The 12429-nt window shown below is 34.3% G+C and overlaps 1 protein-coding gene across 1 annotated transcript; it reads right to left on the reverse strand.

Moving 5' to 3' along the window:
* Window positions 1-3072: 3072 nt before the first annotated feature.
* On the reverse strand, window positions 3073-4647 carry LOC123922561. Its single transcript, XM_045975268.1, has 2 exons — window positions 3813-4647; window positions 3073-3716 (listed from the first exon to the last, which is right to left on the reverse strand). The coding sequence occupies exons 1-2, from the start codon at window positions 4645-4647 to the stop codon at window positions 3073-3075; spliced, it is 1479 nt and encodes a 492-aa protein (XP_045831224.1).
* Window positions 4648-12429: the final 7782 nt, after the last annotated feature.

Raw genomic sequence — 12429 nt, forward strand, 5'->3', positions numbered from 1 at the left:
TCCGAATTAATACTGCTGATAGTGAATTTCCTCCTGGATTGGTATCCCCCAGATTAGGCTGTTAGGCTGAACTAGGTTAACAATTATGTGTGTCGTTTATGCTTTTCAGTATATGTTTTTAATGCTCTGTTTTATTGTTCTTACTGCTAAGACAAGTGTTGCGACAAGTGTCTGCACATCGTGGACAACACTTGTCTACTGTGTACCAGAATTTCACCATCAATCAACACTTTGTTGACCCCCACGTTGTTAACTTTGGCCTGAATAAAGAGGGGTTTCAAATGATTCTTCATTCCCTCAGTTGGCCTTTCAAAATTGGCCATTTGCTCTTCTAGGCACCCATTGTTCATAACATAGTAACACATTGGCTTGTGTAAAGCCAATTCATTTTCATCGAACTCATCCTCTCCTTCAGTTACTTCCGACCACACGTCATACTCAGCAGGCAGAATGGAAACTACATTAACCAGCACATCAAACTCAGGATCTGAATCAAGAAGATCCTCCTCCTCCATGTTCTCTTCTTCGAGTTTGTCTTCAATCTTTCGATCAGACAAGGATTGAGACAATCTCTCTTTTATTGGCCTTTTGGTCGTTTCGACCACCTGTTTCCCTTTCTTATCCTCAGCCTTCTGAACCCCTTGAAGTGACAATTTTTGTTGGCGCTGATGCCTGCGCCATTGTGTACGCGTCATGGGATTCTTTCCCATGTGGTTATTTCTGTAAGCATACTTCTTCGAATCAACAGATTGATTCGACTGGTTCTTACTTGAACTCCCGTTATCAACAGAATTTCTGACAAGGTTTGGTGCATGACCATGAACCCATTTGTTCATTGGTGTGTTGTTGGATGGCACAAAAGTGTTTGGATTGCCTAACCTTTGGTACATTGGTTTAGCATGCGCCACATTTTGTCTTTTTACTGGCCTTGATTTTGGCCAATTCTCTTTGTTTCTTCTAAAAGGTATGAACTTGTTAAGGCCCTCAGTAGCCTTTTTTTCAAATACTGCACTGCACCTTGTGTAACACCCCGAACTAACTACCCTTAAAAACGTGATCTTAAAAACTTTTTAAAGATAAGTAGCCGGAGCGCTACGGAAAAACATTTTCAAAACGATCGTGCACATGACACGAAACGTCGCAGCGGAAAACATTAAATAAAGGATTTTCAAAGCAATGAACAAAATAGTTCAAAAGATAATTCATTAACATAAAACATAAGTTAAGATGTTCGCATCGATATACGACGGAATACAAACGATCCCCGACTCGATGTTACAAACTACCAGAGCACTAATATACATCACAACCCAACTAAACTTAACAAAACTATACAAAGGTAGCCTACACTAGCTCCTCACCAAAAGTGCTCCACACCAAAACGATCTGCAGCTAAAGCTCGTCGAAACCTCGACCTGAATACCTGAACCCCCAAAGGTCCAGCACATAACAATTAGGTAGAGAGTTAGTAAACATAATCACATACATACGAATATAGAAACGCACCTATATTCAACCTATCACGTAATACTAACTCACACACATGCCTCAATAAGTAATACACCAGATAACACATACTCACAAATACACAACCAGATAATTTCACGTCGTTTCGGACAACACAAAGAACTCACATAACACATAACACATAATTGCACATTTACTCAAATGCGACTAATGCCAAACATTCAATGTCATGCCAACCTAGACACGACTAATGCATGTGGTACCATCTTCTTTATCAAGGAACTTACCATTGATATCCTTCTTTATTGGACAAGTCAATATCCTTCTTTATCAGGCAAGTCTGATATCCCTAAGTAATGCATGAATTTATGAATGTCATGCATTTACCAAACATATGATAATCACTTAGCACGAAGCTACTGCTCATTACATGGATAACATAATCCATTAAACTTCTTTATCAGACAAACTGATATTCTTCTTTATCGGACAACCCGATATACAAAAACACATATACTTCTTTGACATTTTATATAAATGCCATCACACAACACGATTATTAAACATATAATAATTCAAAACCAAAACAAAACCATGTTACAAGTGCCTAGATACACTTATAAACAATAACAAAAGTTGCAGGTTCAGTACTGTTCGCTAAGCGAAGCCGTAGCGAACAGGTAGCGAACTTATTCGCTAAGCGAAGCTCAGTTCGCTGTAGCGAACTACATCAGAGGATTACAGGTACATGGCGAACAGGTGGCGAGCTTGTAGCGAACATGTTCGCTATAGCGAACTCCTGTTCGCTAAGCGAACTACACCAGAAAGAAAATATCTGTTCTTGAGTTTCTAAGGCGGTTTAACACTCAAATCCATCCAAAATACATTATAACATGTTATAAATGCATAACAAGTGATCAATCATGTATATACCATACATATATACATGTATTAACATTCACAAACACCAAAACACATCACACATACAAAATCATGCCAATTTCTTGCAAAATAAGTAAAGTTGCATAAACATGCAAAACCATCATCAAACATATACATATTCCCTCCTAGATGTTCATTAAGCATACTAAGATGAAAAGACATGTTTATGATAAAGAAACTTCACCCAAAACCCCAAAGAAATTGGATGAGAGAGTTTGGGAATGGAGGCTAGACACCTCCCCTCTCTTGAATCACCCAAGCTCTCTTGATCAAACCCTAGCCCTTGCTCTATGGTTTTGCTCTTGCTCTACTCACTCAAAACTCAAAGAAATGAATTGTAATACTATTCATGTGTTTGACTTGCTACTTATACTCCTTTCCATGGTCATGAACCAAGCCCAAATGGCTTAGGCCCATTAAGCTCTCACACGCCTCAAGCCCACTAACAAAGGTTTCGCTCACAAACTTGTGTTCGCGATAAATAATTATACGTCGCGTAAATAAATATTTAACACTAACCCAAAATATATGCAAATATATAAAATATCGATTTACTAAAAATCGGGTCGTTACACCTTGGGCAGAGCATGACTTCAGATTTGTTAAGTTTACACCTTTGTAAGAAATCTATCAGTTCCTCTTCAGCCCCAGGATATACTACTTTCATCTTCTCGTAGTATTCATTCTCTGGAATAGAAACCAACTGTGCGCCACCAGATAAATCCATGGCATCAAGCATTCGACTGGCTCCACATAGGAAGCATCTGATATTTGTAATGGATCTTCATCAATTTTCATCTGTTGCTTGGATTTCTCTCCAAACTTCAGCCTCCCATCTTTTAAAGCCTTTTGAACAAGATCCCTGAAAAGAACACATTGTGCGGTTTTGTGACCCAAAAAATTATGAAATTTACAAAAACCTCTTTTCTTTTGTTGTTCTAAAGGAGGCACTTTTAACCCCTTTGGGACAACAATTTGGCCATCAGCAACCAATAAATCAAATATTTCATCACATTTTGTTATGTCGAATGAATAGGTTTTAGCAATAAATTTATCATTTTTGGGTTCGACTGGATTTTTTCCATTCGATGGCTTTAGCAGTTTACAAACATAGGGAGGGCCTGGTTTTAATTCAGCCACATTAATTTCATTATCCTCTATGTCCTCGTAATTGACAACATATTCATCCTCATCATCTATTGTTTCGACATAGGCTATTTTCTCCCTTTTTGGAAACTTCGATGATCTAGCCTTTTCAGCTTTAAGGCGTTCGACCTGTCTCACTCTATCTGCTAATTGTGCCATATCTCTTAGATGTTGTGTATCAAATTTCTTTCGAATCGAATAGTCTAGGCCTCCAACAGCCATTTCGACTAACTCATGTTCAGGCACTTGTGTAAAACATCTAGCCTTGAGTAGCCTGAATCGATTCAAATAATCATCTACAGACTCTGGTGTTTTCCTTCTAACACTAGCCAATTCTTTCAAACTAATTTTAGATTGGCCCATGTAAAATTGTTCATGGAAAACCCTTTCTAGTTGAGCCCAATGATGAATCGAATGTGGGGGAAGCATTGTGAACCAAGTGAAAGCATTTTTCGTGAGGGAATTTGGGAAATATTTCATTCTTAAATTTTCATTATCTGCCAAATTTCCTGCTTCAGTAAAAAATCTTGCAACATGCTCCACTGTTGATTCAGTTGTATCCCCAGCAAACTTTGTGAATTTGGGGATCTTCCATACCCTTGGCAATTCAGTTTGTAGTACGTACTCAGCCAAAGGTGAAACGAAATTGGGCCTGTGTAAGCCTACATTAAACCCATTTTGGGTCAATATTGTTTCGACTAAATTTGCCAAGTTATTTTGTTGTGCAAAATTATTTTGTTGCACATTTCTAACTACTTCGTCAGCAATTTGATTTCTATTAACCAAAACTATCCCTGGATCTTGAACTTGATTCACCACTTGTTCTGGTGGTTCCTCTTGCACCATTTGTGGCACTTGATTTACAGGGACCCCAACATTAATGGGCAAACCTCGGTCCTGAACATGCTCTTGGTTTCGAATGGGTTGAATATTTTGGTTAGGCATTGCAGGAGTGCCAAAGAAATCTGCAATTCGCCCCATCTGATGGGCTAACAACTGATAGTTGTCGTTTGTATTATTGATTAAAGGATTCAAGATAGTTCCTAATTGTGAAGTTAGGGTGTTAACCATTTCATGGTTGCTTTCGTCCATTTGTTGTCTAAAAGACATCATGGTTACATTTGTCAAATTTTGTTGGGCAATGTCTCTGGCCCTATTTCCCACAACAGAGGCTGATGGGGAAGGCATGGTAGCCCCTTCATCAAAGATGCTGGCATACCTAACCCTGATTGATCCAGCGCAAATGATCGAATTGGGCTCCTTAAATCGTTAGGACCCGACTGATTATTTCCCATATTTGACACTAACGAAGATATTGACCCAGATAGGGTCGAACTCGTTGAAGGAACTGTTACTCCTATATTCCCAAAACACACTGAGGGTCCGCTCGAACCAGATGTTCCGGAGCTATTGGCCATAACAGTAGCGTTACTATTGGACGCTTGTGTTGGCTGTCCCTCAGGATTTAGGACATTGTTATTGTTGTTTTGATTATTATTGGGTGGTCGAACCATTTTTGATCGAGATTTAACACTAGTTAAATTTGGTAAGGATTTACCACTCCTCAAATGCATACAAAATCAAAACAGACAACTTCTGAATACCAATTATTTAGTATTCGATGAAAATTTTAGAAAACAAACTTCTTTTAAAAATGAAAAACTGCACAAACAACCAGTGTTGGCAATAACATTTCTTTTAAAATATGGGATAACACTTATGACCGTTCATTTGTGTGTGACCCTATAGGATCCTGCCACGTTGGCAATAATATTAAATCTTATATTTAATATTATAAACAGTGAGCGGTATCTAGCAATACATCACTGCTACCCAAGTGACAAGAATGTCAGGTGATCTTACGAAACCTTTCCATGATAATGTATATGTGTACAATTACTCCTTTGTCCTCATATCTTTATTGAACACAAGACATAGATAGTGTCATCCTTGTATAGTTCAATATTTATATTTCTTGATCCCGAAGCATACTGAGTAACGAATAAGTCCAATATCTCATATTGACTTAATTCGGCATGGCCATGCAATTTTTCAGTCATGTTCATCAAGAGGCCTAAAGATATATCTCCTGTTATGCAGGAGGGACAAATCCCATCTAGGACACTCATGTCCCTCAGCATGGTTCGTCAATAAAACATTTAAGTCCACATCTAGGGATCATAGTGGTTTCAGGTCTAAGAGTGATATACACTATTATCACTATGAGAGTATCTTATGACACTTTCATAACATACTATGTAGTACTCTCATGGTGGGTCAATCCAGTATAAATATTACTCCTAATATTTATACCTATGTATAGACTTAATATCTCATATCCATGACCCGTGAGATTTGGTCATCAGTCTACATACATAATAGTCTCTACGCTTTATTATTATCCCAATTCATATTAAAGCTTGACTACGGATACTTTTAGAATAGTGTTCTTAAGTTAATGTAATCTCACGATTAAGTCTCACTTAATGTTTCATTACATGAACTAACTATTCTAGGGACTTTATTATTTTGTAAAACAAACATAATAAAGAAATGCCTACTTATATATATTAAATACATAAATCAAGTCACAATACAAAAGCAAATACTATCAAATAGATATTGGCTTTTAGGGCTTATTTCCAACAATCTCCCACTAGCACTAAAGCCAATCAAATGTTCATCTAACATTTATCAGAATCGAGCAACTTCTGAGCAAGATGCTACAATAGTGGATAAGGAACTATTTCTTATGTTGGTATCTTACATATCTTCCAAATTACTCTTCGATCTCTATTGAAATATAAAGGTGTCTATATACATCTGAATCGTTGGTGAGATCTATTCCTTTGTTTGCAAGATTAAATCATTATCATCACTAATGTGATTAATGAAATATGCAACGGTGGAAATATAGTTTTAGCTCAATCCTGAGCTAAACGATCCAAAGTAAATACTTAACCTTTGTAACAGAAATAAACACTATACCAAGCTATTATTTTATAGCTTATAGTGTTTATATCCGGCATTAATTAGAATTTCATTACAATGTATCAGATTGGAAACTTTTACAATGATCCTTTCCATACCTACTTATTTCAAGAGATAGTACTTAGTTCCTTTAAAGTACTTAGGGATATTCTTGAAGGTCAATTAGTGTCAAACACTAGATTCAACTTTGGTACTTACTAATTATGTTATAAGCATATGGTGTATCTGGTGCAGTACATATTATATGGTGTACATGATCGATCCGTTTGCCAAAGCATATGGATTCTTTTCATGTATCTCTTTCTCATCCAATGAGACTCGACTTTGTCCTTTGAACAAATAAAACCATATGACACATGCAATAATTTATGCACAATAAGTGTCCAAACACTTTGTCAACATATGTACCTAGATTAAGGACAAGTTGCATCATCAACAATCTATCTCTATAGATTATGATTCCTAACTCTTTAGGAAGTCTTGCCTAAGTATTTCATCAAGAGACATGTCCTTAATCATGTCTTACATGTATAAGGAAAATGTTTTGATGATTAATGTGTCATCCACACATGATACTAGATTAAAACAATTACTCCCACTAACCTCCGTATGTGCACAAGATTTATATTTGTCATTTATTAATTAGTTTTCATAAAACTTCATAAATAAGAACAAATAATTAAACTTCTGAGAACTTCATCTAATCAAAATTAGATTGCTACAATTTGTACACTCTTCTAGCGTCCTTTGAATCAAAGAAACCTATGTATATGTCTAATACATATATATGAGGTCATTCCAATTATGGAATGCAATTTTATTATCCATCTGCCAGAACACGTAGTACAACAATTGTAAGTAGAATCCAATAGATTTAAGCTTTATGACTACAGTCATGGTTTCATCATAATTTGCTTTATGATTTTGCGTGAAACCTTCAATAATCAATTACATCTTAAATGTAGTCTCCATATCATCCATGTCAGTCTTCTATAAGAAGACTCACTTTTATCGTATGAGTCTTACTCATCTTGATGACATAACCATTATCCACATAAGGTTTGTGTACATGGATTCTATCTCAGATTCTATGGCATTTAGTCACTTCTCATAATTTAGGTCATTTACGACCTTTTAAACAAGTCAAATATTCATCTTCCATGAAAACCATATCACTTTGTTAAGTTATGATAAAATCATACTTCTCAGCCTTGTGATATATGTTAGACTTGTCTAGCCTTCTGTGCAACTCCAACTGTTGGTCCCACAACAACCTTGAAGAACCGATTCGTATTCCCTTTTAAACAGATACTAATTTTGTGGTACTTGAATTTTTCAAGTTCTATATCACTCCAACCGACTCTCTTAGAGACGTATTCCCTCTTGAGGAATGCTTCAGTTCTAGCAACAAAACAACTTTTGTCTTGAAGAGTGATGTAGGACTAGTATCCCTAAGTTTCCTTAGGATACTTCCACATTCATCCAATTTGGAATTAAATTTATCTCATAAATTTTCAATCCAAAATGTCATAAAGACAAACTACGTACTCTTCCTTCATATCAAATATGATGTCTTTACGATTACAATTTAAAAGGAGAAACTAGTTGTGGGTGAAGAATAATTATAAGTAGAGAAATTTCTAGAAAGAGTCGATGATATATAATTAAACTATCTTAATCAAATCATGTCAAACATGATGCAATAAAATAGTTATTATATTCCTTAATTAAGTATTTATCATTATGACTTATTCATATGATTTTAATACTTTTGTTAAGTTATTTTCTTTACTTCATTGTTGAACTCTTTGACAAATTCAAAGATTTCTAATTTGTGTCACACAAATATACCTTCATCTAATGAGTTTTATCAGTAATGTAAATGAAGTAAATAAACAAATATATCAAGAAAATATGTTTAGAGGTTAATATACATCTCGTATGTATATAGTTCAAATATATCGTGCATCGTTTCACTTTTAGTTAGTAATTGATACACTTAAATATTTGTGTTTAACAACAACGCTCTTGATATATATTCAAGGTCCAAATCTTATTTGGTCCTTATCACAACTGTTATAGATGATCTTATCAAGATCATGAAACTAGTCCATTACTTGATTTGAAGCACTAGTATAGAAAACTTTGTTTAAACGATGTGACGAATTCTTGTCTTATCATCGAAGACTACAGTCCATCTCTTGTCAATTCAAGGTGTAGAATTGACACTTCTATTACTAGATGGAACTTAATAACAATTATTATATTCAATTGCAAGCTCGAATTTAAGTCAAAGCATCAGCTCTCATTGTCAATGAAACAATTTGTTTCATTCTAGACACAGGTTGACTTAACTCATATTCAATGTTCTAATTCCTTAAGCCTCTCTATATTTTAACAAATACGAGATTCAACATCTTGTATCATATACATTTGATGCAGAAATAGAAACTTTGATTTTCTATAACTAGATGTACAAAATTGAAGTCTTACTTCATTTTTATTGTGACTCTTTCAAGAACTATTAGCGGCATTCTTATTTCAATCAATGGCTTAACCATCTTGAAATAATTGTTCTCCTTTTAGCAACGATGATTGTTCTATATAAGTAAAAGGAATATAAATCTTATTTATATTATAACTCAATTCCTTGATAGCGCAAATTACTTCTCATTCAATTCAATTAGTTCCGGTAGATATAGAAAATTCATGTTAAATAAATTTGACTATATCTATCCATTAAAATTTGTTGATAGAACTGATGACCAACTCTTTGGTCTTTTGAGAAATCAATTATCTTTTCATACTTTGCAGCCCTTTTGAAAGAACTCGTTTGAGATTAATGATCACATCATTTCTTCTATAAAATTACAAGTATGAAATATTCTATATCTAGACGTTCGAGTTGATACTTCTGATAAGCATTTTTCTCGAATCTAGTTATAGTAGGTTGCTAAAGAGTATAGTTCCAGAACTTATAATTTTCTCGCATTTGAGAACAATTTTCAATTTGTACCAATACAGAAACACTTTTCTGAAATTCATGTCCTTCATAAGGACAATATAATTTGTATTGTATTTCAAAATTCTAATTATAGAGATATGTAAAATATAAAATTATGACTAAATCATATTTAATTAGGTCTTTAATTAAATATGCTCCCACTATTTTACTCAAATCAAATGACCTTCAAGCATATGATTCAGAAAATCCCGTTGGAAGATTTTCTAGCGGGTTGAAATCCACATTTCACCTTGTTTTGAGTCAGCGGGGGCTGATCCCCCAAAACTTAGTTATTTAGGTAGGAACTCCTTCCAATTGTATCTCATACAACTTTCAAATCAATTGGGCGAGTAACTCTTACTCTTATCTATCAAATAGATATTCCCAATTATTGCTTCTAAATATATTCTAATCTCATTAAAATAAATTCAGTTAAGTTAAACCCAAACGAATAACAATCGGGTAGATGGAACTACCACACCGCAACTTACCAGTATAAAACGTGTGCTTCACGGAGGCAAACCCACACATTCGATATTGATCTTGAAGGGTGTTATCCTTTTGGAAAGCATTGAACTTAATATTTAATTTGAAGGATTTTAAATTAATTTGATCTCACCTCACCACGGCTTATATATCATATATATTCGCACTCCAATCATTCAAGCATGCATAACAATTATACAAAATAAAAGTGATATGATTATGGCCTCCTAACGTTATGACTCTCTCAAGCCAATGAGAGAATCTAAAACTAATCATAGAAATGACCTTGCTTCTCCAAGCTAGACCTCCAAGGTTGTTCAAGCGTCATGATTCTTCTTATTTCCTTGTATTCTAATTACATTACATAAAAGAGAAACTCATTTTACATACGAGGGAGTGGATGAGAAGAGAATGTATATAGAATTTGAGAGGGAGGCACGACACGCAGGCCGTATTTCAAAAACCCAATAAATGAAATAAAAGACTAAGGCCATAATCACTCACAACAAAATAATAACAAACACACTTTTATTATTATTATTATTATTGTTATTATTATTATTATTAAAGTCTCATAATTAAATAAATTAAATTAAAATCCGGCGATTGATCAAATCGAGTAAGTTTGATTCAAATATTTAATTCACAATTAAATTTTTCGAATCAAAATTTTCTAAAATAAATCAAATTATTTTAAAGTAGACTCAAATCTTTGACAATTCTCCAATTATTAAATATGGTAATTTATTTAATCAAAACCCTTTTGAATAAAATGTTTCCAAAATTGGTAATATTATCTTTTAAAACAATTTCAAAAGATATTTCTAGAATTTTGAAACAATTTCAAAATTAAATATATTTGTCAAAATCACTTTGAGTTTTGCAAACCCTAATTATAATGGCACAACACTTGCGCCGTTATGAATCCTTATTGCAATAACATGATCATACCAAATCAAGTACTCTGATTTTTATTCTACATGATGATCGAATTTTTAAAACTTCACCAGATACGGTTCCGAAGTTTATGCTTCACCAGATACGGTTCCGAAGTTTCAAATATCATTCATCAAATAAACAAATATCATCTGACTTAATTATTTTATGATCAAAACAAGTATATCACATATACTATTATCGCATAGGGTTTAAAGTTGTTTCGATGCCGATTTTAATTCCAAATTATTATTTAATTGATTCAAATATGTTTAAACGAATTTAAACAAATTGTTTAAACAGAAACAGTAAACAAAACAATCTGATTCAAGGTTTCATAATTGGCTCTGATACCACTGAAGGGAAATCGATATATCAGAAGCAGCGGAATTTATAAAAAAAAAATCGATTTCCTTTCCTTGGATCATTATGAAAGAGGAATGAATCAGTGATAGTGTTGTTACCTTACAAATTGTGGAAGAGAAGTTTCGATCACAAGCTGAGCAACCTAGCAAAGCCTCTACTCGTCCACACCGAACGGTTCTCCTCCGGTACCCGATACTAGCCAAGTAATCAGAGGTTAGAGAGAAGAGAGTGCTCTTTTGTTTTTCTCAAAAACCAAAGTCTTTATTGTGACTATGGCACAAGGTTCTATTTATAGAACCTCTTTGTGTGCTCTCCAAGTCAAGTGATAGTGGGCTTCCTTAAGCCCACTAACTAATTAGCAATTTTTACTAATTGCACCCCCTTCATAAGTCTTACTTATGTTTCTCCTTATGACCGTTCATTTGTGTGTGACCCTATAGGATCCTGCCACGTTGGCAATAATATTAAATCTTATATTTAATATTATAAACAGTGAGCGGTATCTAGCAATACATCACTGCTACCCAAGTGACAAGAATGTCAGGTGATCTTACGAAACCTTTCCATGATAATGTATATGTGTACAATTACTCCTTTGTCCTCATATCTTTATTGAACACAAGACATAGATAGTGTCATCCTTGTATAGTTCAATATTTATATTTCTTGATCCTGAAGCATACTGAGTAACGAATAAGTCCAATATCTCATATTGACTTAATTCGGCATGGCCATGCAATTTTTCAGTCATGTTCATCAAGAGGCCTAAAGATATATCTCCTGTTATGCAGGAGGGACAAATCCCATCTAGGACACTCATGTCCCTCAACATGGTTCGTCAAATGCCCATTAACTGATGTTATGATTATCCTGTTACAGATAACGTTTGAGCGGCAATAAAACATTTAAGTCCACATCTAGGTATCATAGTGGTTTCAGGTTTAAGAGTGATATACACTATTATCACTATGAGAGTATCTTATGACACTTTCATAACATACTATGTAGTACTCTCATGGTGGGTCAATCCAGTATAAATATTACTCCTAATATTTATACCTATGTATAGACTTAATATCTCATATCCATGA

Source organism: Trifolium pratense, linkage group LG4, assembly GCF_020283565.1.
Source record: "Trifolium pratense cultivar HEN17-A07 linkage group LG4, ARS_RC_1.1, whole genome shotgun sequence".
Classification (NCBI taxonomy): Eukaryota; Viridiplantae; Streptophyta; class Magnoliopsida; order Fabales; family Fabaceae; genus Trifolium; species Trifolium pratense.

Bases quoted from the DNA above. Each gene is read 5' to 3' on its own strand.
- LOC123922561 (XM_045975268.1), bottom strand. From the start codon at position 4,647: ATGGACGAAAGCAACCATGAAATGGTTAACACCCTAACTTCACAATTA. The intron at 3,717-3,812 runs GTTTTACACAAG...AACATCTAAGAG, and splicing joins CAGGCTACTCAAGGCTAGAT to ATATGGCACAATTAGCAGAT.